The sequence below is a fragment of the Solanum verrucosum genome, unplaced genomic scaffold (assembly GCF_900185275.1).
Source record: "Solanum verrucosum unplaced genomic scaffold, falcon-dt-bn FXZP01000210.1, whole genome shotgun sequence".
Classification (NCBI taxonomy): domain Eukaryota; kingdom Viridiplantae; phylum Streptophyta; class Magnoliopsida; order Solanales; family Solanaceae; genus Solanum; species Solanum verrucosum.
The window spans coordinates 832843-854278 of record NW_026020045.1 but is presented as its reverse complement, the minus strand read 5'-3'; the positions used below and the strand labels follow the sequence as shown (position 1 = coordinate 854278).

Genomic DNA, 21436 nt, shown 5'->3' with positions numbered 1-21436 from the left:
ATTCACTCTCTGCCCTGTCCCTTCTGACTGGGCAACCTCCTTCAGACAACATGATATTGTCCTTTATAAAAGTTGTGTGTTGAATACTGCATAGCATCAGTACCAGCAACCTGAATGGTAATTACTAATTAGTGTTTGTTAAAAGAAATTGCTGATGATTTCCTCATAATTTCTTTGACGCCAGGCTGTGTATGAGCACCATCCGCGTCCAAAGCAGCTTATTGTGGAGAATGATCTACCTCAAAAGCTTCAGAATTTGATTGAAGAGCGCAGAGATGGACAGACTTCAGGTGGCCAAGTTTTGGTCAAACAGATGGCGACATCTCTGCTTAAAGCTCTCCACATAAACACAGTTTTGTAAATTATTACTGCTGTATATTTCTATGGTTTCAGGTCTGTAATTAGTCCATTTACTTGGTTTACATTATTTGCTGTGCTATGGGTGTTTTTTAGTCCCCCTCTTTCCCATGTAATTATAATATCCTTTGGTGTGTCTGAAAGTGAGATGCTTGTATCAAATTTGTGAATTTTTCTTTATGGAGTTATGGACTAAATGATCGGTTTTATTTATTTGTACTATAAACTTAAATAGTGCTCTCCTATGTGGCTGATAATAAATCGTACACTTTCTTAACTCTCTTTCACCAAAGAGTTAGCATAGACTACAACAAAACGTGGGAGAGGAAACAAAAATCTTCCATCACTTAATTTGGAGATTGACCTTTCTTTCTCTTCGATTGGTGCTATCTTTTATGAAGAGAATGAATCTTTTCTCGAAGAATCAGAAAAAAAGGGGTCAACCTCCTGCCGGAATGATTTGGAGGATCCAAAACAAGAAATTTCATATTTCTGTGTCAATATGCCACTTGACTAAGAATAAACAAAACATGTTTTGTTACAAAACCTGAGTATGAGAAAAAGCTTTTTCTCTAAGTGTAAACTAAGAAAGAGCAAATAGTGATTGATGGACATACGAGACACCATACAGATATAAATGTTGGGTTTACACACATAAATTGATGTTTTCATGTTGACAGAAACTCCCCGCGATTTCCTCTTCTGAGGAGGGTGAGGGGGTAGGGCAGCCAGAGACAATGATATTAAGTAACTTGATCATGTAAGTACCAACTCCTCTTCAACACAACACAGGATGATATAGGACAAAATACAAAAATATGCACATTGTCACCACTTCCAAAATATGTTTCAGACAACGATTGTACATCTTAAAGCAATCCATGTCAAATTCAGCAAAACTCATCAGTAACAAATTTTCTCAAGACTCTGTTAACAGAGCATCCAGAGTAAACGTTGCAACAAAATGCAGTACAAGAAAGCTAATATGTCACATAGTACCAATAAATAGAACATTCTCTAATTTCTCGCCATGACATACTTGAATCCTACAATACAAACCACTCAGAAAGCAAACCAATGCACCCATACACAACCATGTTCAGAAGATTGGGCACTCCAGTCTTTTATATCAAATCAGCCACGTTCATGGGCATTTCATCTATCTGGGTACTGTAGTATTGCTCTATGTCTCTCAAAATTTTAATATCATCAGTCTTCACAAAATTTATAGCAACACCCTGCAACCCATGAGGGAAAAACAGTTAATCACATGAATGAGACTATATAGTGATGGTTCTTTTCAGAGCAATTTGTAGGAAAAGGATGAAAATATCTGAAGGATTCCTAATCAAACAGAAGAAAGCACAGTTTTGAAAGTAAATTTATTATTTTAAATTGAAGCTTTGAAGATGGGGATGCTATAATGAAGCAACAATAGTCAGAAGGATATATAGTAAAGCAAGTAGAATATTATCTGCCTCTGCATTAGTGAGCCGATTGTCAATAATTAAGAATATTTTTTGTTCAGGAGTAATAATTGAGAGTAAGAAAAACGCTCTACAGAGACGCCATTGTTTAGCTGTACTTATTATTGGATAATTATTATATTCATCTGCTAAACAATATACATTGATTAGACAACTTTATAGCTTTTTGTAATCATATGATGAGCTTAAGTTGACTCAAACGGGCAGAATTGTACTAAATGACGATTAAGTGAAGGTTATAATAAATAAGGGATTTTGATTTACGAAGGAACACAAGAAATATACCTTTCGACCAAAACGACCAGACCGACCAATGCGATGAATGTAAAGCTCTCTGTTGTTTGGAAGGTCATAATTAATCACCAGAGACACCTGAAATCGATATGGTAAGCAAAATGTGAGACAATATAGCAACATCTTTTTGATAATAAAGATAGTACAGGGGAAATATTCCCTAGATGCAGCAGCCAAAGAGATAAGGAGACTCAGACGGCAATGTGCTTGCCACTGTAGGTCAGGATACTGAGTATAAAGCAACTCAACATTCTAACCATTAACAATTGTTGCATTTGAAAATCATATTATCACTGCATTCTTATCCTTAATAGGAATAATATCAGGTATGCCGAAATACATTTGCGATAGGAAAACAGCTTCTTTTATAGCTTCTTCATTGTACACAAGGTTATCAAACATCGGAAAATGTACTTGCATACAATTGCAATAGCTGCGTGATTATACATGAGGGATGTCATACATTTTTTGTTAACCTTAGATTAAAGAATATGAGATCTATCCATCAATTTCAGTAACTATTGCATTAAAAGCCATATACGTCCAAAATTCCAGTATAACTATTGAATTAAAAGCCTAAGTCCAGCACTTTACAATCTATCAATGGATTCTGAATCTATGTCTACACTTTAAAAGCCTAAGTCGAGCACTTAAGAGATGCGGACACAGGAAATGTTTAATATCTAGAATCAACTCCAGCGTTAAAAAACGAAATCAAACACTTCTACAATATATCAAGAAATTCTGAATCATTAATCCTGCATCCCCTATGGCACTGAATAAATTTCGAGATGGGGAAGAGGGAAAAGAGGGAAATGTTCCCTAAATTAGGACGGAGTAGATATCCTGAGAAAAGTCTGCTCCTCTCTTCTACTAATTCTTCTAATCCTTTGAAACCTTTTTCTCATCCATACTAGTTGACTTTTGCAGCTAGCTAAAAAAAGGAAGTTATACATTCTAAAATGAACTGCACATCAGTATGCATAGTGATTAAGAAAGTAACATTATCTGAAAGCTTTGCAAAGAAAAAACAGAGGAAACTTCTTCAGAAACTGCGAACACCAGATCAGTCCCTGTAATAGTCTATAATTGTTTGCTTTACAAGGCTGCAAAGCACTTCCATCACTAAAAAGAATAGTATTTGAACAACAGTAACTTATGTTGGACCTTTCCAATTTCCTGAACAAACTCTACCAGCATAAACAAACTCATATTTACATAATGTTAAGCTTGGATTGTTAAAGCAGACAAAATTAGTAATAGCAGCTTTCAAACAAATTAGCTATCACTTATTAGAGAATTTAACTATGGTGTGGAGGCGGTTAAAGAGTAGAGAACATAGAGCTTGCCTGTTGAACATCAAGTCCCCTCGCCCAAACATCTGTTGTGATTAGAACACGAGTCGTGCCACCTCGGAACTCAGCCATAATAGCATCTCTCTCCTTCTGTGGCATGTCTCCGTGCATAGATGAGACTGTAAAATTATTCTCACGCATCTTGTTAGTTAGCCAATCAACCTGTTACATTAATCGCACTTCCTTTAGAAAGACATCGTACAAAAACAAATGCACTATCTGTGTAAGGGGGAAAAGAAAGAATAAATTTGGAATAAATTGCTTGGTTTTTCTCTCAAACATGTTGGAAAATAAATTGTATTTGCAAGTAAGTCAAAAATGAGGGGAAAAAAGTAATTCCTACTCAAATTACACATTTACATGTATTATAAACCTTTTGTATTTACAATTCCTTATTTTTTAATCAGGATCCCATGATTACAATTTAACGTTGACATTCTTAACACACACACACTCCTCAAGTTGGAGGGTAGCTGTCATATGCTCCAAACTTGGCGGAAATATACTTGTTTTTGGAGCCACACAGTGACCTTATACCCCGATTCTATTTTTTGTAAAATAAGATGACACTCTTGACTAAAAATGCTTTGTTTCTTTCATGAAACACTGAACTAGAAGTGATGTGTACTACAGCCTGGTTGTCGCAGATCAATTACATTAGTACATGAAAGTACAGTGATATACTTTTTACTTCTCCCGTTGATTTCTACAGAGAACTCCATTCACCGAAAAAGACTCTAATAATAACTGAATGATATCAAAAGCTTTCCAATAACTCACAAATATAAAACATAAGTACCATAATGAAAAACCCCCAAAACAATCAAAGGAAAGCTCCTAATATTACGATCTCTTATTTAAGGCAACAGTCCATTACAGTTCACTTGATTTGTCAAGAAAGAAGTCCACTATGATTCACTTGGGAGCACAAGAACAAGGTGACAATGTTACCTTTCGTTTTGTGTTGCAGAAAATAACAGCCTGGGTGATGGTGAGTGTATCATAAAGATCACACAGTGTATCAAATTTCCACTCTTCTCTCTCCACCGCTACAAAGAACTGTTTGATGCCCTGCAACAATACAAAAAAACATGAGCAAAATAATTCTAATGAAAATTATTACATCAGTAATCATTGTGACCCTTCATCTGCTTTCCTGAGAGGGGACTTGTGTGAGAAAAAGAACAACTCAAATCAACACTTGCCTCTAGAGTCAATTCATCACGTTTTACAAGAATCCGAACAGGATCTGTCATAAATTTGCTTGTTATCTCCAGAATTTCATTTGGAAGAGTGGCAGAGATCAGTACAACCTGCAGAGTCCATATATGATTATATATGTCAAACGTTTATATACTTGTCCAGAGGAGGAGTGAGAGACAGAAAGAGAGGGAACAGACACACAGACACATGTCCAGTGCTTAAAAGTACAGCAGGAAAATCTAATAAAAAATTTCAGTTCCATTTTGCAGTTGGTGGGAAGGGCACAGACCATCTCTTGTCCTCTATAAAGCAAAAAATCATACATAACAAACAGCAAAGAGGACTCTATACTGAGCAAAACAACCAGCCAATTTCATTCCCAGATTTTACCTCAAAAAAAAAAGAGTACAAAACATGCAAAGCAAACTGGATTCTTGATTTTCTAAGCTACTGGATCACACAATTGAAGACAGAAAAAGCAAATCCAAACATAGAATTTACACAGAATCTGTAGGCTTCAACATAGGCCGCATGCAGCACAAGCATTGCAATTCAAGCAACACTACCAACAAAGTGTGATCAATGATGGATCAGTGAGGAGCTGCACAATGTATATGATTCACTGGTGGGTAGCCGCACACCAAAATTTAAAAGCTTACGGACCAGTTCTAGGTGAAGATTTGTAATATAACTCAATCGTTTTGAACAATAGCTTTTTGTAGAAATAATCACTTAATAAGCAAGAATATGAGTTTTTTTTATGCATTTAGAATAACAGACAACTCACCTGAAGCTCTGGTGGAAGATATCTGTAAACATCATATATCTGATCTTTAAAACCACGGCTCAACATCTCATCAGATTCATCCTAACAAAATCAGAAGTATAGTAAGACCTCAAATATTTTAATGGAAAAGTAATCAGCTGAAAAAAGATTCAACAAGCAAGATAATTATGAAGGTAAAAAGCCATAAACTTACAAGAACCAATAATTTTATGGCCCTAGTTCGTAAAGTTCTCCTTTTAATCATGTCACAGACTCTTCCAGGAGTTCCAGAGACTACTTGTACTCCATGCTCTAGCTTTCTGATATCTTCACCCACACTTTTGCCTCCAATACATGCATGTGCCTGTATGTTAATGTAATCTCCAATAGCCAAAATCACCTTTTCCGTCTGAGCTGCAAGCTCCCGTGTAGGAGATAATATCAATGCTTGTACCCTAAGAAAACACAAAGGAAATCACTCAGAATTCCTGAGACTTCATGAAATAGCAAACTGCATACAAATTCTGAAGTTTACTTTTGATGAGCAAATTTGGAACTTTAAAAGTGGCTAAAAGAAAACTACTTTTAATCCAAAAGCCCATTCCTTATTGTTCTTGCCTCACCAAAAAAAAATCAGGAGCAAAAGCTATCATATGTTGATACTAGATTTTCAGCCATACTAGAAAGTAAAATAACCTCACGTGTAATAAATTGTTAACATTAAACACATCCATCATATCCGCATTTCAATAAACTCAGACATACGAGTAATGAAACACCTCACCATCATTAATCATAGTGTATAATAGACAAACTAGCATGTGGATTCAGGATTTTAAGACTCTGGTGAGGAGCACTCCTCAGTGGCAATGGGAGTAAGCCTAGTACAAATAAATCTACTTCCAATCTTTTTCAAATATACACATAGAAACAAATCTACAACTCCTCGAACTGTATCCAACCTTTGGAATGATCAGAACACAATGGAAGAAAAACATCCATAGTTGTGTCTTAAGAATTTGAAATTCAGTAGAGAAAAAAAAACTCTAATTGTAGAGAAACTACCTATTTGTCCTAAAAAACAATTCAAGAAAAAGTGTTTAGTATTGATGTGAAACAATAACAAATTAAACAACATGACTAGTGAGAATTCATATAGCCAAACTACAACTAGCTTTGGGTTGGGGCATAGTTGTTATAGTATTCGAGTGAAACAGAATGAATTCATAGTGTCAACAGCAACTAGGTTGAAGATTGAGGCAAAACAATGTAGGTAATTTCCCTGGGAAAATCCAAAATATATAGTGGGAAATTGAACGAGAAAAATACTTTCTAACTACACAACTACAACTACATAAACAAGGTGACATGAGTGGCGTTGGAATACATACTCGGAATTTTTGGTATCGACAACTTGGCAAACGGTAAGGGCAATCATGGAGGTTTTTCCGGTACCGGATTGTGCCTGAGCAATGACATCACGGCCGGATATAATGGGCAAGACAGCCCGTTGTTGGATGGCAGATGGTTTTTCGAAGCCGTATTGGTAAATCCCTCTAAGAAGGTCATCTTTAATCCCCATCTCAGCGAAACTCGTTATTGGTTCAACACCTTTGGATGTCTCGAAAACTAACCTGTCTTCCTCCATCGGCGGCCTCCTCCTGTTCGCCGGAACAACCGACCCTGACGCCACCGCCTCCATGAATAATTGAAAGAAAATTTGTAACTTTTAGCTTTGTGAGAGATGGAGTTCCCGACGAAGAAAAAGCCCTAATAATCCTATTTTTATGTATGTATAATATAACGTGCAGAGTGGGTCTAGCTGGATTGTACTGTATCAAGTAATACTTGTACATCCCGACCCGACCCGACCGAATTCACTAGGGTTTGTTCGAAAATGTTTTATTTTTCGAAAATAAGTGGCTTATTATCATGAAATTAAAAGAGCAACTTACAAAAATAACTATATTTATAGGGTTAATGAATATCAATAGCTATAAGTATGTTATTTACAATAAATGACTACAATTTATATCACTTTTTAGCTGTATTTTTGTATAGTTTTTTTTTTTTTTTTTTTATACATTAATACATCTTTAAATACAACAAACTAAATAAGGAATTGACTTTAAATATAACCCACTATCCTTACCTTACGCCCATAAAATGAGCAACTCCCATAATTAATTTTATAACTGAAAATTTCTTATTTAAAGACATATCCTATCATCTTCTTTTATCAGTTTAACAAAAATTGTGGTACAACAGACTCAATTTTCTTGTTGTCTTCCATATTTCTTATTCTGGCGTCTACTTAAAGGTATGCATAGATTTTTTTTCTGGTTAATTCAATTTATTGTATGTAAGCAAATTGTTGAATTTGTGAATGAAGGTTAAGTATTTCGATTTTGAATAGGTGAACTACATGGCAACCATACCTGTATTGATCAGACATTCTGGAGAGTGGAATGAAGAAAATAGCTACGTCGAATACAGCATCGATGGAGTATTGTTGAAGGAACATGCTTCTTTTTCTGATTTAGTTAATCTAATTTCTGGTCATTTGAATGTTGATATGACTACAAAGTGTATGAAAATCAAATACACCATTGAAGGTAATGATAGTTCCATAGAGATACGCAACGACATGGGTGTACGGGTATATGTTCAATTAAAAAAAGTGAACACTGAATTTGGAATATATCCATTGTGTAAGTATTTTCGATAGAGATGTAGTTTACTGCGAAACTGGAGAAATTTCTATTGAAGGAGATGTGTTGCAGCTTGAATACAATGTTGGATCAACTGATACAAGTGATACATTATATTTGGTTTCGTCGTTTGGTGATAACCCAAATAATGTATTTGATGGTGGCAACGACTTGATCATTACTAACAGATATCAGAAGGAAATAATGGAGGATCAAGTATACGTGGACAAGTCGACACTGAAGTCTGTGATGGAAAAGTATTCAATTGACAATAGGTTTCAATTGTTGGTTAAGAGGTCAAACTCTATTAGGTACATTGTCATTTTAATTGATTGAATTGAAATGTATTGATTATTGAATGCAATTCTAAAGACGACTTTTTGCGCAAACTGTATTTATGTACTTGTATGCCATTCTAAAGACATTTTTTTGCCAACTGTTTTGCAGTTATACTCTGGTATGCCATAATAAAGAATGCAAATGGGTAATGAAGGCATCAAGTATAAACAAGTCGAAAATGTTCAGAATTAGAGTTTTCAACTCTGAGCATACTTGTCCTTTGAAAGATAGGGTGCACTCGCAAGTAAAAGCATCAAGTGGATTTATTGGAGGCATTATCGCTCCTAAATTGAAAAATCATAAGAGGAAATACACTCCCAATGATATCGCGGTTGACATGAAATTGGATTTGGGTGTTGATATTAACTACCAGATGGCATGGCGAGCAAAAGAAAAGGCATTGGATTCCATAATGGGGCAACCCGCTGCCTCATACAAAAAGTTGCCTGGATATTTGTATACATTGGATAAAACATATCCTGGTTCACATATTCGAATGAAGAAAACTCCTGAAAACGAATTTTTGTATTTGTTTATATCATTACATGCTTTTATAAAGGGATTTGACTATTGTAGGCCAATCGTTGTTGTAGACGCCTGCCACCTAAAATCAGCATACACAGGTGCTTTCGTTTCAGCCAGCACTTTAGATGGAGCAGGTATGTGTGATATATGAATACATTTAGTTAATGTTTATTATATATAAATTACTTTGTTGATGTATAACAGGAAATATATTACCTTTGGCCTACGGAGTTATCGATTCTGAAAATGATGCTTCTTGGACGCGGTTTTTTGAACAGTTCAAAGAAGCATATGGAGAACGAGAGAATATGTGTGTAGTATCTGACAGGCATGAAAGCATTATAAAGGCTGTTTCTAGAGTATACACTAATATGCAGCATTACGCCTGTATATGGCACTTGTGGGCCAATGTATGCAAGAATTTTAGAAAATCAAATGAGCAATTAAGTGAGATATTCTATGCTATGGCGAAGGCATATACGCAGAATGAGTTTGATAGGCTAATGAATAAGGTTGAGCAAGTTGATATTAGGGTGAAGAATTACTTGGAGTTTGCGGGATATGAGAAGTGGGCAAGATTGTATGCACCAGTTCATCGTGGTTGGATGATGACATCAAACATTGCAGAGTCTATTAATTCAACTCTGGTAGCAGCAAGAGAATTACCGATATTTGACTTTCTTGAACAAGTGAGGTTAATGTTCGCTAGATGGAATTGCAAAAATCGAGAAAATGCATCCTTCACATTCACTCCTCTTGGTAAAAAATTTCAAGAGATGCTTGTACTTAATACGGATAAATCTATACGTATGATGGTATGTATGTTCATGAGAACTGATTTTTCTCTTCTTTTTTTCCAGCGAGTTTGTATTCGGACTCGTTTTGCTTCATTCCAGTCAGTTTGTGCTTTGTTGTATTTGTATATAAGTATATGTTTTTTTTTGTATGAATTGTATTTGTTGTATTCATTACAGGTTGTCCCATCAACTGACTACATTTATTCGGTGAGTGACGAAGGAAAAAGTTTTATCGTATGCCTTGAAAACAAAAGTTGCACTTGCAAGAGGTTTCAAATGGACGGAATTCCATGCCCACATGCTTGAGCGGTCTTGAATAACAAAAATATGCTTCCAGATGCATACTGTTCAGACTTTTACAAGCCAAAAACAGTGTTGAAGACATATGAGGTGCCTGTGTATCCTCTTCCTGATGTAACTGAATGGAATGTACCTGAACATATTGTTGAAGAAATCGTGTTGCCACCGAGATACAAGAGACCTCCAGGCAGGCCAAAGAAGCAACGGGATAAATCATTCAGCGAGTTGAGTAAAAGAAAGGGTACCAATTCTTGTAGTAGGTGTGGAAATCGTGGTCACAATAAGCGTTCATGTAGAGCTGCACCACGTAATGTGTAGGATTTGATTTTCAATAATTAGTATTTGTTTCATAATTTTGATTATGCCGAATTATTGAATAAAAGTTTTTATTTGCATACAAAGTTTTTTTTTACTGTTTATTAATTTTGAAATTTAAAACAAGCTCTTAGTTTTAGAAACCAAACTGAAATTTTGGTAGCCAAATCAAAAACTATCATAAACCATTTTAATTTGATGTAATTTTAACATAAATTAAAGATGTGGTATTGATATGTCATAATAATGCCTGAATAAGACTAAGAAAAAACGTTAACTAAGAAATCAATGAAGGTAAAAACTAAAATACATTTAACTAAAAGTACATACAAATATAGTCAGTTTTGTAAGTTGCTCTACTTAGAATATACCTTTTGAGTAAAATACAATTAATCAATAAAAATGATTTTATTTACATACATTTGTTTTTTTATTGGATTTAACTTTAAACATGAACATGTTATAACCAATGTGATATTTTAGGAGCCACAATAAATCCTATTGATTATTCATTCCGAACAAAGCTGTGTTTCCGATATTCCTTGATATAAAAATATATAAGCAAGACTAAACCATGTGAGCAATTAGTATTTAGCAATACTAATACACATAAATATAGTTAAATAAGATACAACGAATATGCATACAAAATATATTTAAATAGTAATACACAAAAATATAGTTAAATAAGATACAAATAATATGCATACAAAAATGAAGTCTGCCAACGAATTGCCCAGAAAGAAATTCAATTGTTCATTAATTAACATACTCTAAGCCAAAAACTACTAGACATAATATCCAAAACGAACTAGTAGTTTCAAAATATCTTTAAAATGAACAACTTAGATAGGCTACTAGTTGATCATGACAATTTCACTACTGTCCATTTCTGAGCATGGCTTCCTGTTCAACTTAGGGGGTGCCTCATTGTCGCTAACAGCCCCATCTTCCATCTTCTTTGCAGCATATTCCCAAAGAAGTGCACCGTATCTAATACGAAGTAACTCAGCATCGATGGTTTCAACACAAATGTCATTGCCATCACTCAAGTACTCTGCAAATGCAAGCAAATACAGTCCACAATCCCTGTACATATATATAATTTGTTAAAGAATATATTTTGTATATCTCTATCAATTTGTATAATGATGACACAATTTTGTAAACATACATTGAACCATATCGCTGCTGAGGTATATCTTTCACATAGGTCACATCGAATGGAATGTTCAGGTCTTGCGTATCATCCATGTTATCGTCATAATACATGGACAAATACATCGGTAGAAGCTGAGCAAGCTTTTGGATTTCCTCCCTAACAAAAGAATCATGTTTTGCTGCTCTGTATGAGTCATATACATGAATGTGTCGTTCAACCAATGACAGAACAGCTAATACCCAATGGTTCCTCTGCTTCACATTAACTGGTATGAGCACGTTGTCGATTGTATTCCATGGAATAGCAGCCATCAACCTGTAGCCATTTATGTATTCACGTATGTCGTTTTCAATGTTTGCAACACAATTTTTGCTTTCAATGTTAGCATACGCGGCATAAATGTCAGCAATCTTTGTCTTGAACAGACAATCAACAGTTGTGTATTTGTATCGGCTGTTAACGCCGTACTTGCTTTTTTTACGCAAGTAATACAGAACCACATCGATATGCTGTGATAATTCGACAGAAATATTGAGTTGGATCAGTTCTTATAGAAGATACATCTATTATGTATAAATGAATACAATACATTACGTATAAATGAATACAATATATTACGTACCTCATCATTCAAAAGCTATCCATCATATGATAAAGTGTAGAACCAATTCTTGTTAGTTATTAAGTGAATTCCCAAGTCCATGTGCACTGCCAATTCTGCCTTGTTCTTCTTATAGTGATCTTGGTCCTGCAGCCTTTGATACAATAAAGATAGTATAATTATGGTGAATGTACCCTAAATGTACATATGAATTTTTTGAATGTATTTAAAAAAAAGTGCTTACTTGTGTGTGTGCTTAACAAGGAGACCTTCACGAAGCCACATCGCGTAATCTTCAAAAACATCATAATTATGTGGCCCTCGTATGGAATCAGTCACAAATGGATGTATCTTTTCATGTATTTTGTTCACTATTAAGGAACTACCTGTTAGAAATTAGAAATTTGTATAACAACTCAATTTTAATGCTAACAGTTCTAATATATATGTATACATATTCCAACAATTTATAACTTTATAATTACCAGATGAAGATCCAAACTTGGTGGAGTAAGGAGAGCAATTCCAACGACCAGGACGTCTAATTCTGACAATCGGTAAAGGTGTAACCTCATCAACTACGGCCTTTGAGTGAATTGGTAAAGGTGTGACCTCATCAACTACAACCTTTGAGTGAATTGGTAAAGGTGTGACCTCATCAACTACGACCTTTGAGTGATTTGGTAAAGGTGTAACCAAATCAACTATGGCCTTTGAATGAATTGGTAAAGGTGTAACCTCATCAACTACGGCCTTTGAGTGAATTTGTAAAGGTGTAACCTCATCAACTACGGCCTTTGAGTGAATTTGTAAAGGTGTAACCTCATCAACTACGGCCTTTGAGTGAATTGGTAAAGGTGTGACCAAATCAACTATGGCCTTTGAATGAATTGGTAAAGCTGTAACCTCATCAACTACGGCCTTTGAGTTAACCACCCCTTTTTTTACCGAATTAAGGCTTGGTAGCAACTCATCAATCAACTCAAATTGTGATGCTGGTTGTACATGTTCTGTTGTTTTGACGTTCATATCAAGAGATTGAACAGGAACAACAAATACAAATGATTCTTCAGGCTCATCGACTCCAACTTCTAATTGTGGTATCTATACAACAACAACAACAAAAATATCATAAATTAATATATTTAAATACTTTTTCAAAATAACAATACAACTACTTGTCAAAAATTTATATATAGTTTAATAACCCTCTTTTTGAAACTGTATTGTTGTTTGATGACTCGCATCAGGTAACAACTGTTCCAACATTTCCCAATCCACATTTGAAGTATCACCATTACAGGATTTCCATCATTGTGAATGATCGATGATACAGTAACTTTCTGTGATAATTTTATCAAATAATACAAAAAGATATAAGGAAATCAATTGCATGAATACAATTATAATTGTATACTCCATAAAGAGGGAATGTATCCATAAATTACCCCATTTGTATCAAAGTGATTTTTTTCCGAATCAACCTGTACATTTGATTGTTGAATGTTGTCATTCAGCGAATTCTTCTTCCCAAAATCAGGTATAGGGAATTGAGTTCCTATATCATCAGTCTGTGAAAATTTATCAAATCATAAGTGTTATAACATATATATGTTAATATATATTATGCTATACCTGGAATGACTCTTTAGTTGTACAGCTAACATTGATTGCATCCAAAACATCTTTTAGATTTTCCACAATAAATAAACGCAGCTCCTTAAACTCTCCAGTGACCTAGATATATTTGTAAAAAGTTAGATAATATTTTTATAAAATGAAAAGTATAACAAAAACAAACCCAAAACTGATTACAGATTTCTTAAATGCGGCAAAATCTTGCCGCAACTCAGCAATTTCATCTGACTTGCTATCGGATTTTTTCTCTGTTTCCACAATGTGTGGTGTTTCATTGATTGAACTCCCACGCTTATTCTTTGGCACATCTGATGAAGCATTGCCCTTTTCTTTTCCTTTATTCTTTGGCACATCTGATGGAGGTTTTGAAGTGAAATCATCATCCTCATCTTCATCGACATCTTCATCAGCTAGAGCTGTGTCAAATACAGCATCTTTCGATGGAATTTGTAAAAGTGCAATCTCCTTGAGTGATGGTGAAATATTCTGGAAGGTTAACTGTATAGAATGCATATGTATTCCATTAATATATAGTTATTGAATTACAACATCAAAGTATAAGTACTCTATACATAATAAAGGTATTAATTTTAATTGAAATAAAACATAAACAAATTACCGGATTCTTATTATCTTTGAACATTTCTTCCATTAAGTATTCATAATGTGGTCGCTTCTCTTTGGTCCTCCAATTAAGCAATCTGGGGATACGGTTGGAAACTTTTGAGGCAATTTTCTTGTCAACAGAAGAACAGCACTCGTACAGCCAAACTTGCATAGCAAGCGGCAATCCTATAATATTTTTTATGAGCATCCATCTTCTTTGATACAGTCTTAAGCAATGCTGCAAAAGCTTTTATTCCCCACGGATAATCACTGTATCGACCACTCTCAACCAAATCAAAGTGGCTCCTTGGTATGGATGAGCTGGTCTTCTCCTTGGAGAAGATGAATGTATTTATGAAATACAGAATTGCAAACTTAACAGCATCATCATCGTTCCCATCACCCCAGACTTTCTTGTCAAACTTTCTGATCAGTTCTGCCTTTTTTATTACATTCTTTTTACCTCCGAAAAACTGTTCAATGATTCTGTTCGGTTTCTTTTTGTTGAATGAGAAATCATCAGGATCAGCAACACAATTTAAACCAGATATTATGGCAAACTCTTGAATACCAAATCGGAGTGTGGTCCCATTTATACGAATGAGCAAAGTATCTGATGAACTGTTCTGTAACTCACAAACCATGAAGCACCTAAATATTTGATTTTGGACACGACACTCATGCATTTTGGTATATACACCAAAACACGTGTTCTTAAATTTTTGAAACTGCACAGGAGTAAGCTTCTCCTTCAACTGGTGAACAATGTTATGGTTTCCGTATACTTGCATATGTGGGGCTTCAATTGGACGTTCTACCACATATAATCTGATTTCCTATAAATGCATATAAAACTCAAAGTATTAATATATTCAGGATTCAAGTATTTATTAAAACTTAATGTATCAGTATGTCAAACAATGTAAGTATATAAATTTAGCACAAGATCACGTTGAATACACCAATATTGAATACAATGAATACATTGTTGTTAAACACAAAAATGAATACGTTGGATAAAATAGATATATAAACAAGGTGTGGGTATCAAACTGTATAAGTATTCAGGTCAATTTTTCACCGTAATAGTTGAGGTCTTTTTTGTTCATGTTCTTCTTGTACTCACTTTTTAACAACTATGTACATACAAAATCAATTTTTCTAACAAATTTAATACAAGAGGACAATCCATAATGACAATGTCACACAATACATGTGTTGAGATATATAAGTAAATGACATGAAACTAAAAAAGATAAGTATACAAACAAACCTCAATTTCATTTTCCTCTTGATCCTGCTCGACTGCTCTTTTTTCACACTCACTTGAATCAATACTGTTAACTTTTCTCCTTTTTTCAAGATTAGTTTTCACTTCTGAACGTTTTTTCCTCTTTACTAATTTTGCATGTTCGATTTCTTCAAGAAGATTTAAGGGCATATGGTCATTAACCTTCTTTGTTCTTCTTTCACTCTCCATTGCAGCAATAGAGCCTGTAATTTTGGCTTGTTGTTGAGTAATACACAAATCGAAAGAAGGTAGTTCATCCAACAATTTGTCAAATAAATGTATACCTCTCGTAACCCTTCTCGGAGTACCACTTTCAGCCATTGAAATGGTTAAACAAATTCTTGAATCAAAAGCCTATCAAAATATAAGATAGTGTAGATGTGTATATATATAATGTTGATAAAAACGAGATAAAGATACAATTAGAAGATACCTGATGGATACAAATCACAAAAATCGCTCCCTGCAATGATGTAAAGGATCTTGAATTTGAATGAATTTGTATGGGGGGAAAATCAGAAAATATGTGATGTATAATGCTCATAAAAACGAAATAAACAAAAATCACTCCTTGCAATGATGTAAAGGATCTTGAATTTGAATGAATTTATGGAAAAAAAATCAGGAAATATATGAATATTGATGAAAGAGAAATTTGATGTGGTAAATATGGAAAACATCACAAACGTGCCATTCATAATCAATTAGGCATGCATTAATTACTTTCCTATTGAAAATTTATTTATTATATTAAATATATATAAAAAATTTATTTATTTGTATATAATTAACTTTGCTATTTATAATCTAATTATATCCATATAACATGAAAAAAATAAAATATAGCTATTTTTCTTAAATATATATGGATGTTTGCCATATTCTGTAGTTTTTCCAAATTAAAATATGTCTAGTACTCTGTTAATTGCTACACTACAATTATATTGGGGTCTTTTCCTATGACAGTTGTACATGTTATGTTCTTAGTAGAGGTTTCTTAAATACATTTGTGATTATGTATATGTAAAGTCATTTGTTTTAGATATACTAGTTTGACCTTCATTTGTTATATACAATTTTATGATTTGTATTACTTGTTATGTTATGTTCCTCATCGGGATCCATTTTTATATTGAATGTCATTAGGTTCTTTTTCACTTCGTCTTGGCTTGGGCCGGGATAAGTTTTTAAACCTTCAAATTGGATATTAATTAATTATTATTTAAATGTTGAATTCATGTATAATTTTTTTGCAATTTTGAATTTAAGTCTTCATATCGGTTTTGGTCGTGCTTCTTTAGTTGTTCTTTATTAACTACTCTTTATAGATGTTTATTTTCAATTGTCATAAGAATGACGTGATCTCTCGTGAAGAAAACAAATTCATTCTCAATGTTCACACTAGATTAATAAATATGATTTTTTTTTCATTATTGTAGAAAGACCCTAAATATAATATTACAGTTAAGTTTAGGTTAACCTCGCATTAAGTCATCGAGTTTGTAACATAAATATATAAAAAATATCAAATTATTTTTTCTAATCATAAAATCAAATTAGAAAAATAATATTAATTTTCATAACTCCTGAAATGTTTCTTTAAAAAAGTTTTAAGTGTATGATAATTAAAAGAAATGGTTGGTTATATTAACTTTCTGAATTAGCCTAATATCACTATTACCATGATAGATAAATTCAAAATTTATTTGTAACGATCCATTAGGTCGTTTTGAGTACTATAGTTTATTATTTCATAAAAGACTCTTCCAATAGATTCTAAATGGGTATTTTAGACTATTCGTAACTATAGTTATATAATTAAGGGAGTAATTTAAATAATTAATATAGTTAGTGGTTAAAGAAAATAACATTAAAATTAGTAATGGACCACTTTTACCACTTTTATAATTAGTCATATAATAATTAGGGTAATAAATAATCAGTAGAAGAATTTTTTTTTTTGAAGAGACGCGGTCGGAGGACAAGATTGAAACGACGACTGTAAGATATTCCATTAATTTTTCCTTACTTTGCAAAAGATGAATAGATAATAATGTAGGAAAGTTATAACATGTTAGTGTAGGAATTACTATATTCTATTGTTGGGGGTGAAAGAATGAGTGTCGTTTGTCGTGTTAAAATTCCGTCGAATCAATGTATTGATTTAAGTTTAGTTTAATTATTAATGTTGGATGTAAAGAAAATCAATAAGATTGAATAAGAAAAAGTGGGGAACAAATCTTTAGTAGCTGAATTAGAAATCGAGTCACACTTCTATGCTAGATAAATATGGAATTGTCATGGCTATTCTACCTGTATCCACGTGGTTGATGAGTCCACGATTTGGACTCATTTAGGGCTTTATTTGGATATATTTTGTGTCCTCAAATGCTTGTTTTGTACCAATAACTGATGTAAAACCCTTGATTTCCAGGTATTTGGATAGAGGAACAAAGCATGGACACTAATTTTCAAAAAAGAACAAAGTGAGCTGAAAGAGCGAATAAAGAAAGGCCTGGTGATCACCAAGTCCATTTGGCGAGTCGCCGATTGGCCATTTGACCGCCTAAAGTTCCAGTGTGCCAAGCCCTGAAGGAGAAAATCAAGTCGGCGAGAGAAAGGAGCAGTCAGCGTGTCGCCGAGTGGTTCCATGATGTAGTGTTGGATCGCCCAAAGTTACAGAACTTGAGGATGCAGAAGGCCAAAGCAAAAAAGCGATGGAACTGACCAAAGAGCGGATCGCTGAGTTGATCGGCGATCCAGACTTACTGCGTTGAATGGTCCTTCACAACATATTTTTGGCGACTATAAATACGTTTTTGAACATTTAGTTTAGTATCAAAGTTTTTTATCATAACATTTTTTTTATTCGAAACATTTAGGAGAGTATTTAGGAGAATATTTTTCCTTAAGCTTTGAAGAATTGAAGTTTTCCATTTTTGAGAAATTGGAAGTGGGTCTTTGAGATTCTTCAATTTGGACCTTTGTAAAGAAGAAATTAATTGTACCTAGTTGATGGAAACACAATTTGGTAACAATTTCGATCTTTTTATGATGTCTAGCTAAAACCCCAATTCTTGGGGTGTGATTATGTGATTATGGGCTGATTTAGCTTATGGGTATTGCTAATTGTTAGTTTAAATGTTGTTTAGAAGTCATTTCAATCCGTAATTATGGTTAAAATTAAAGGATTGTAGTTGCAAATGCAGTTCTACCTTCGTGTTTTTGGCTTGCTCGAGAGAGAGGTTTTAAAACCTAGATTACTAAATTGATGGTCTGTGGGTATTGGGTTGTCATGGGTTCAGCTCGAGAGAGTGAATCCTAAATCCTTTTCCACACATTCAGCTCGAGAGAGTGAATGGACTAAAGCGTAAGCTGTGGGATTCGAACCCAACTCATTTAGTTGGGTTATTATACTGACTAGCGATCGTTGACACTTAGAATTGGATGAAGTGTCCCTGATACGTTAATCAAAATGACGCCGCTGCCGGGGAGTGGTGTTGGTTAAGATTCTTTAGTTAAGTTGAATTTTGTTCTTGTTAGTTATAGTTGAATCTACTTGTTTTCAGTTTTAGTTTTTGTGTTGCTTGTCTACCATAGAATAAAGGAGCAGGTCTTGTAGCAACGACAAACCAATGGACCTCTCTCCTTTGAGGATGATGATTCTTAGGGATAACATCCTAAGTTTCAGACAATTGAGGGTGAGTCAATCCATGAGTTGTGGCTGAAATTCAAGGCCCTATTGCAGCAGTGCCCAACTCATGGAATTCCAGATAAGATGCTTCTGTAATGCTTCTACAGAGGTCTTAGCCCAAAAAATAGAACAATGGCTGACTAAATTTCTCCAGGTGGTCTCATCCGACTACCTTATTCAATAGCAACCCAACTCCTTGATCACATGGCCAAGACCAACAAAAAGACACAAAAAGACCAAGAATTGGCCACATTGTTACTCAGCTGGATATCTTGGCCAAGAAAGTCATGGAATTGGAGGTAGTGTCCAAAAAGAAGGACAAGTACATCCCTTCTCACGAGCGTCGAAGGACGAAGAAGCAAGAGGGTGGGCAAATTGAAGAGGTCCTCTCACTCTTTCTACACAAAGTCAAAGAGCACGACAAAATGTTGAAGGAGATAAGAGAGAATGTCTTAATATTGAATCAAATGACAACCTCTCATTCCATGTTCATTCAGCTACTAGAGTCCCAAATGGACCAAGTGCTGTCTTGGTTCTACCCTGAGCCAGAAGAAGGGTTGCCTTATGAAAATGAGGCAAACCCCATAAAAGAAATTTAAGTGGGGACTTGCGTCGTGCCACGACGTTAACTAAGGAGCTTTTTGGGAGGCAACCCAAGTGTTTATCGCTTTATTTTTGTTTTAGAAATAATCGTGCGTTGATTTTGCAGGTTGAAGTGTAGAATGTGTTTGAAAAGTGCAAGTTGGTGAGCTAAAAGTCTAGTCGGCGACTCACCGAAGAGGTCGGCGAGCCTGACTTAGACCACCGTTGGACTCTAAGGCATTTTAAAATTGGAGTCTGTAAAACTCAGCGAGCCCAAGAGCATATTAGTGAATCGCCGACCAGGTCGGCAATCTCAACTTAGTCCGTCGTTTGGACCTTTACATTAACTGGAGGTCTTGTAAAACTCGGTGAGGTAAGTCCCCACTCGGCGTGTCACCGAGTGGGTCGGCGAGCAAGACTAATATCGCTGAATGGGCGAGAACTAGACGGTTCTTAAAGGCCATAAGTTCAAAATCTTTCACATTCCCTCACTTTTCAACTTACCAAACTCACACCCGCACTATAATATTCTATATTTTTGTGTTTTTACCGCACTTTAGTAGTCAAGTTTGTGTTCAGAGTTGGATATCGTTGCCGCCTAGCTTTACAACTTGTTTATTCTGCTTCTAAGGTTGATTTTCCGAACCCCGAATTTACTTTTAGCGATTTTTACTTTTATGCAATAATTTTTATCTTAGTGATGTGTGTTGGGCCTCTTTGATCGTCATTGTATGCTTGTGTGCCTATTTTATTTCGAATATCATGCCTATAATGCCTTTAATGTTAAATTTTTGAATTTTTCGTGCTTAAAAATGATTAAAATTGTTGGGTGTTGCTTAAATGTTGTTGGGTCTAGTTGGGTGAAGTCTAAGTAACCCACATTTGTGCCAAATGACGTAATTTGCCCAATGATGGAGCGGTCGACATCATTTCTAAGGGTAAAAGTCGTCAAATGGCCTAATTTGGCCAAACTGGGAGAAGTCTGAGTATCCCGGGGGCATGGGTGTAATGGGTCTTAGTCTAATTAGAGGAGTGCATGTTTTGATTTTGTTTTCGGGGGCTGCAGGGTTGAATTTGGAAGATGGGATTGAAAGTAGGCACGTCGGGTCGTTTGGCGAGCTGGGTCGAGCTCGCTAAACCACTCAGCGGTTCGCCGAATTCCCCCTTTATCGCCTTTAATTTCATGCCTAATCTTGAGTTAGGTTCTGTAACTTTCGGCGAGAAGCTTGAGTTCGCCGAGTGCACTCGGCGACTTGATGCTTATCGTGACCAACGACACTAACCTACAGTATGACTGTATAGGATCATCGATAATATAGTAACCCAACCAAGGGTTGGCGTCGTGTCCCAAGGGAGTGGTTTTGAGAATTAGTAGAAAAATAAAATTAAGTTCAAACTAGTCGTAGCTAAAGA

The 21436-nt window shown here is 34.8% G+C and overlaps 4 protein-coding genes across 8 annotated transcripts in view; 2 read left to right on the top strand and 2 right to left on the bottom strand.

Annotated features, from left to right (window-relative positions):
• LOC125821735 (MAP3K epsilon protein kinase 1-like) overlaps positions 1–554 on the top strand; it is a 602763-nt gene extending 602209 nt beyond the window's left edge. For all 5 annotated transcript variants that reach the window (XM_049501115.1, XM_049501113.1, XM_049501114.1 and 2 more), the window contains one exon: positions 185–554. In XM_049501115.1, the coding sequence (XP_049357072.1) occupies positions 185–361 (177 nt within the window). In that variant the 3' untranslated portion in view covers positions 362–554. The remainder of the gene's footprint in view (positions 1–184) is intronic.
• Positions 555–1176: 622 nt separating this feature from the next.
• On the bottom strand, positions 1177–7242 carry LOC125821757 (eukaryotic initiation factor 4A-3). Its single transcript, XM_049501139.1, has 8 exons — positions 6854–7242; positions 5677–5917; positions 5484–5564; positions 4699–4806; positions 4445–4564; positions 3488–3655; positions 2130–2216; positions 1177–1595 (listed from the first exon to the last, which is right to left on the bottom strand). Exons 1-8 carry the CDS (start codon positions 7162–7164, stop codon positions 1482–1484), a joined length of 1230 nt encoding a protein of 409 aa, XP_049357096.1. The 5' UTR covers positions 7165–7242; the 3' UTR covers positions 1177–1481.
• Positions 7243–7887: 645 nt separating this feature from the next.
• LOC125821778 (uncharacterized) lies at positions 7888–10452 on the top strand. Its single transcript, XM_049501150.1, has 6 exons — positions 7888–8077; positions 8232–8430; positions 8621–9171; positions 9242–9852; positions 10012–10060; positions 10172–10452. The coding sequence occupies exons 1-6, from the start codon at positions 7888–7890 to the stop codon at positions 10450–10452; spliced, it is 1881 nt and encodes a 626-aa protein (XP_049357107.1).
• An 854-nt stretch (positions 10453–11306) lies between these two features.
• LOC125821777 (uncharacterized) lies at positions 11307–14363 on the bottom strand. The gene is made up of 8 exons (XM_049501149.1): positions 14028–14363; positions 13848–13949; positions 13661–13783; positions 13421–13555; positions 12698–13316; positions 12474–12598; positions 11624–12120; positions 11307–11538 (listed from the first exon to the last, which is right to left on the bottom strand). Exons 1-8 carry the CDS (start codon positions 14361–14363, stop codon positions 11307–11309), a joined length of 2169 nt encoding a protein of 722 aa, XP_049357106.1.
• Positions 14364–21436: the final 7073 nt, after the last annotated feature.

Coding starts and splice junctions, on each gene's coding strand:
- LOC125821757 (XM_049501139.1), bottom strand. CDS start 7,164: ATGGAGGCGGTGGCGTCAGGGTCGGTTGTTCCGGCGAACAGGAGGAGG. Junction 5,918..6,853: donor GTCGATACCAAAAATTCCGA/GTATGTATTCCA, acceptor GTGTTTTCTTAG/GGTACAAGCATTGATATTAT. Junction 1,596..2,129: donor CTGGTCGTTTTGGTCGAAAG/GTATATTTCTTG, acceptor CATGGGTTGCAG/GGTGTTGCTATAAATTTTGT.
- LOC125821778 (XM_049501150.1), top strand. CDS start 7,888: ATGGCAACCATACCTGTATTGATCAGACATTCTGGAGAGTGGAATGAA. Junction 9,172..9,241: donor CAGCACTTTAGATGGAGCAG/GTATGTGTGATA, acceptor GATGTATAACAG/GAAATATATTACCTTTGGCC. Junction 9,853..10,011: donor ATAAATCTATACGTATGATG/GTATGTATGTTC, acceptor TATTCATTACAG/GTTGTCCCATCAACTGACTA.
- LOC125821777 (XM_049501149.1), bottom strand. CDS start 14,363: ATGCATTCTATACAGTTAACCTTCCAGAATATTTCACCATCACTCAAG. Junction 13,950..14,027: donor TTGCCGCATTTAAGAAATCT/GTAATCAGTTTT, acceptor AAATATATCTAG/GTCACTGGAGAGTTTAAGGA. Junction 11,539..11,623: donor CAGCAGCGATATGGTTCAAT/GTATGTTTACAA, acceptor ATATATGTACAG/GGATTGTGGACTGTATTTGC.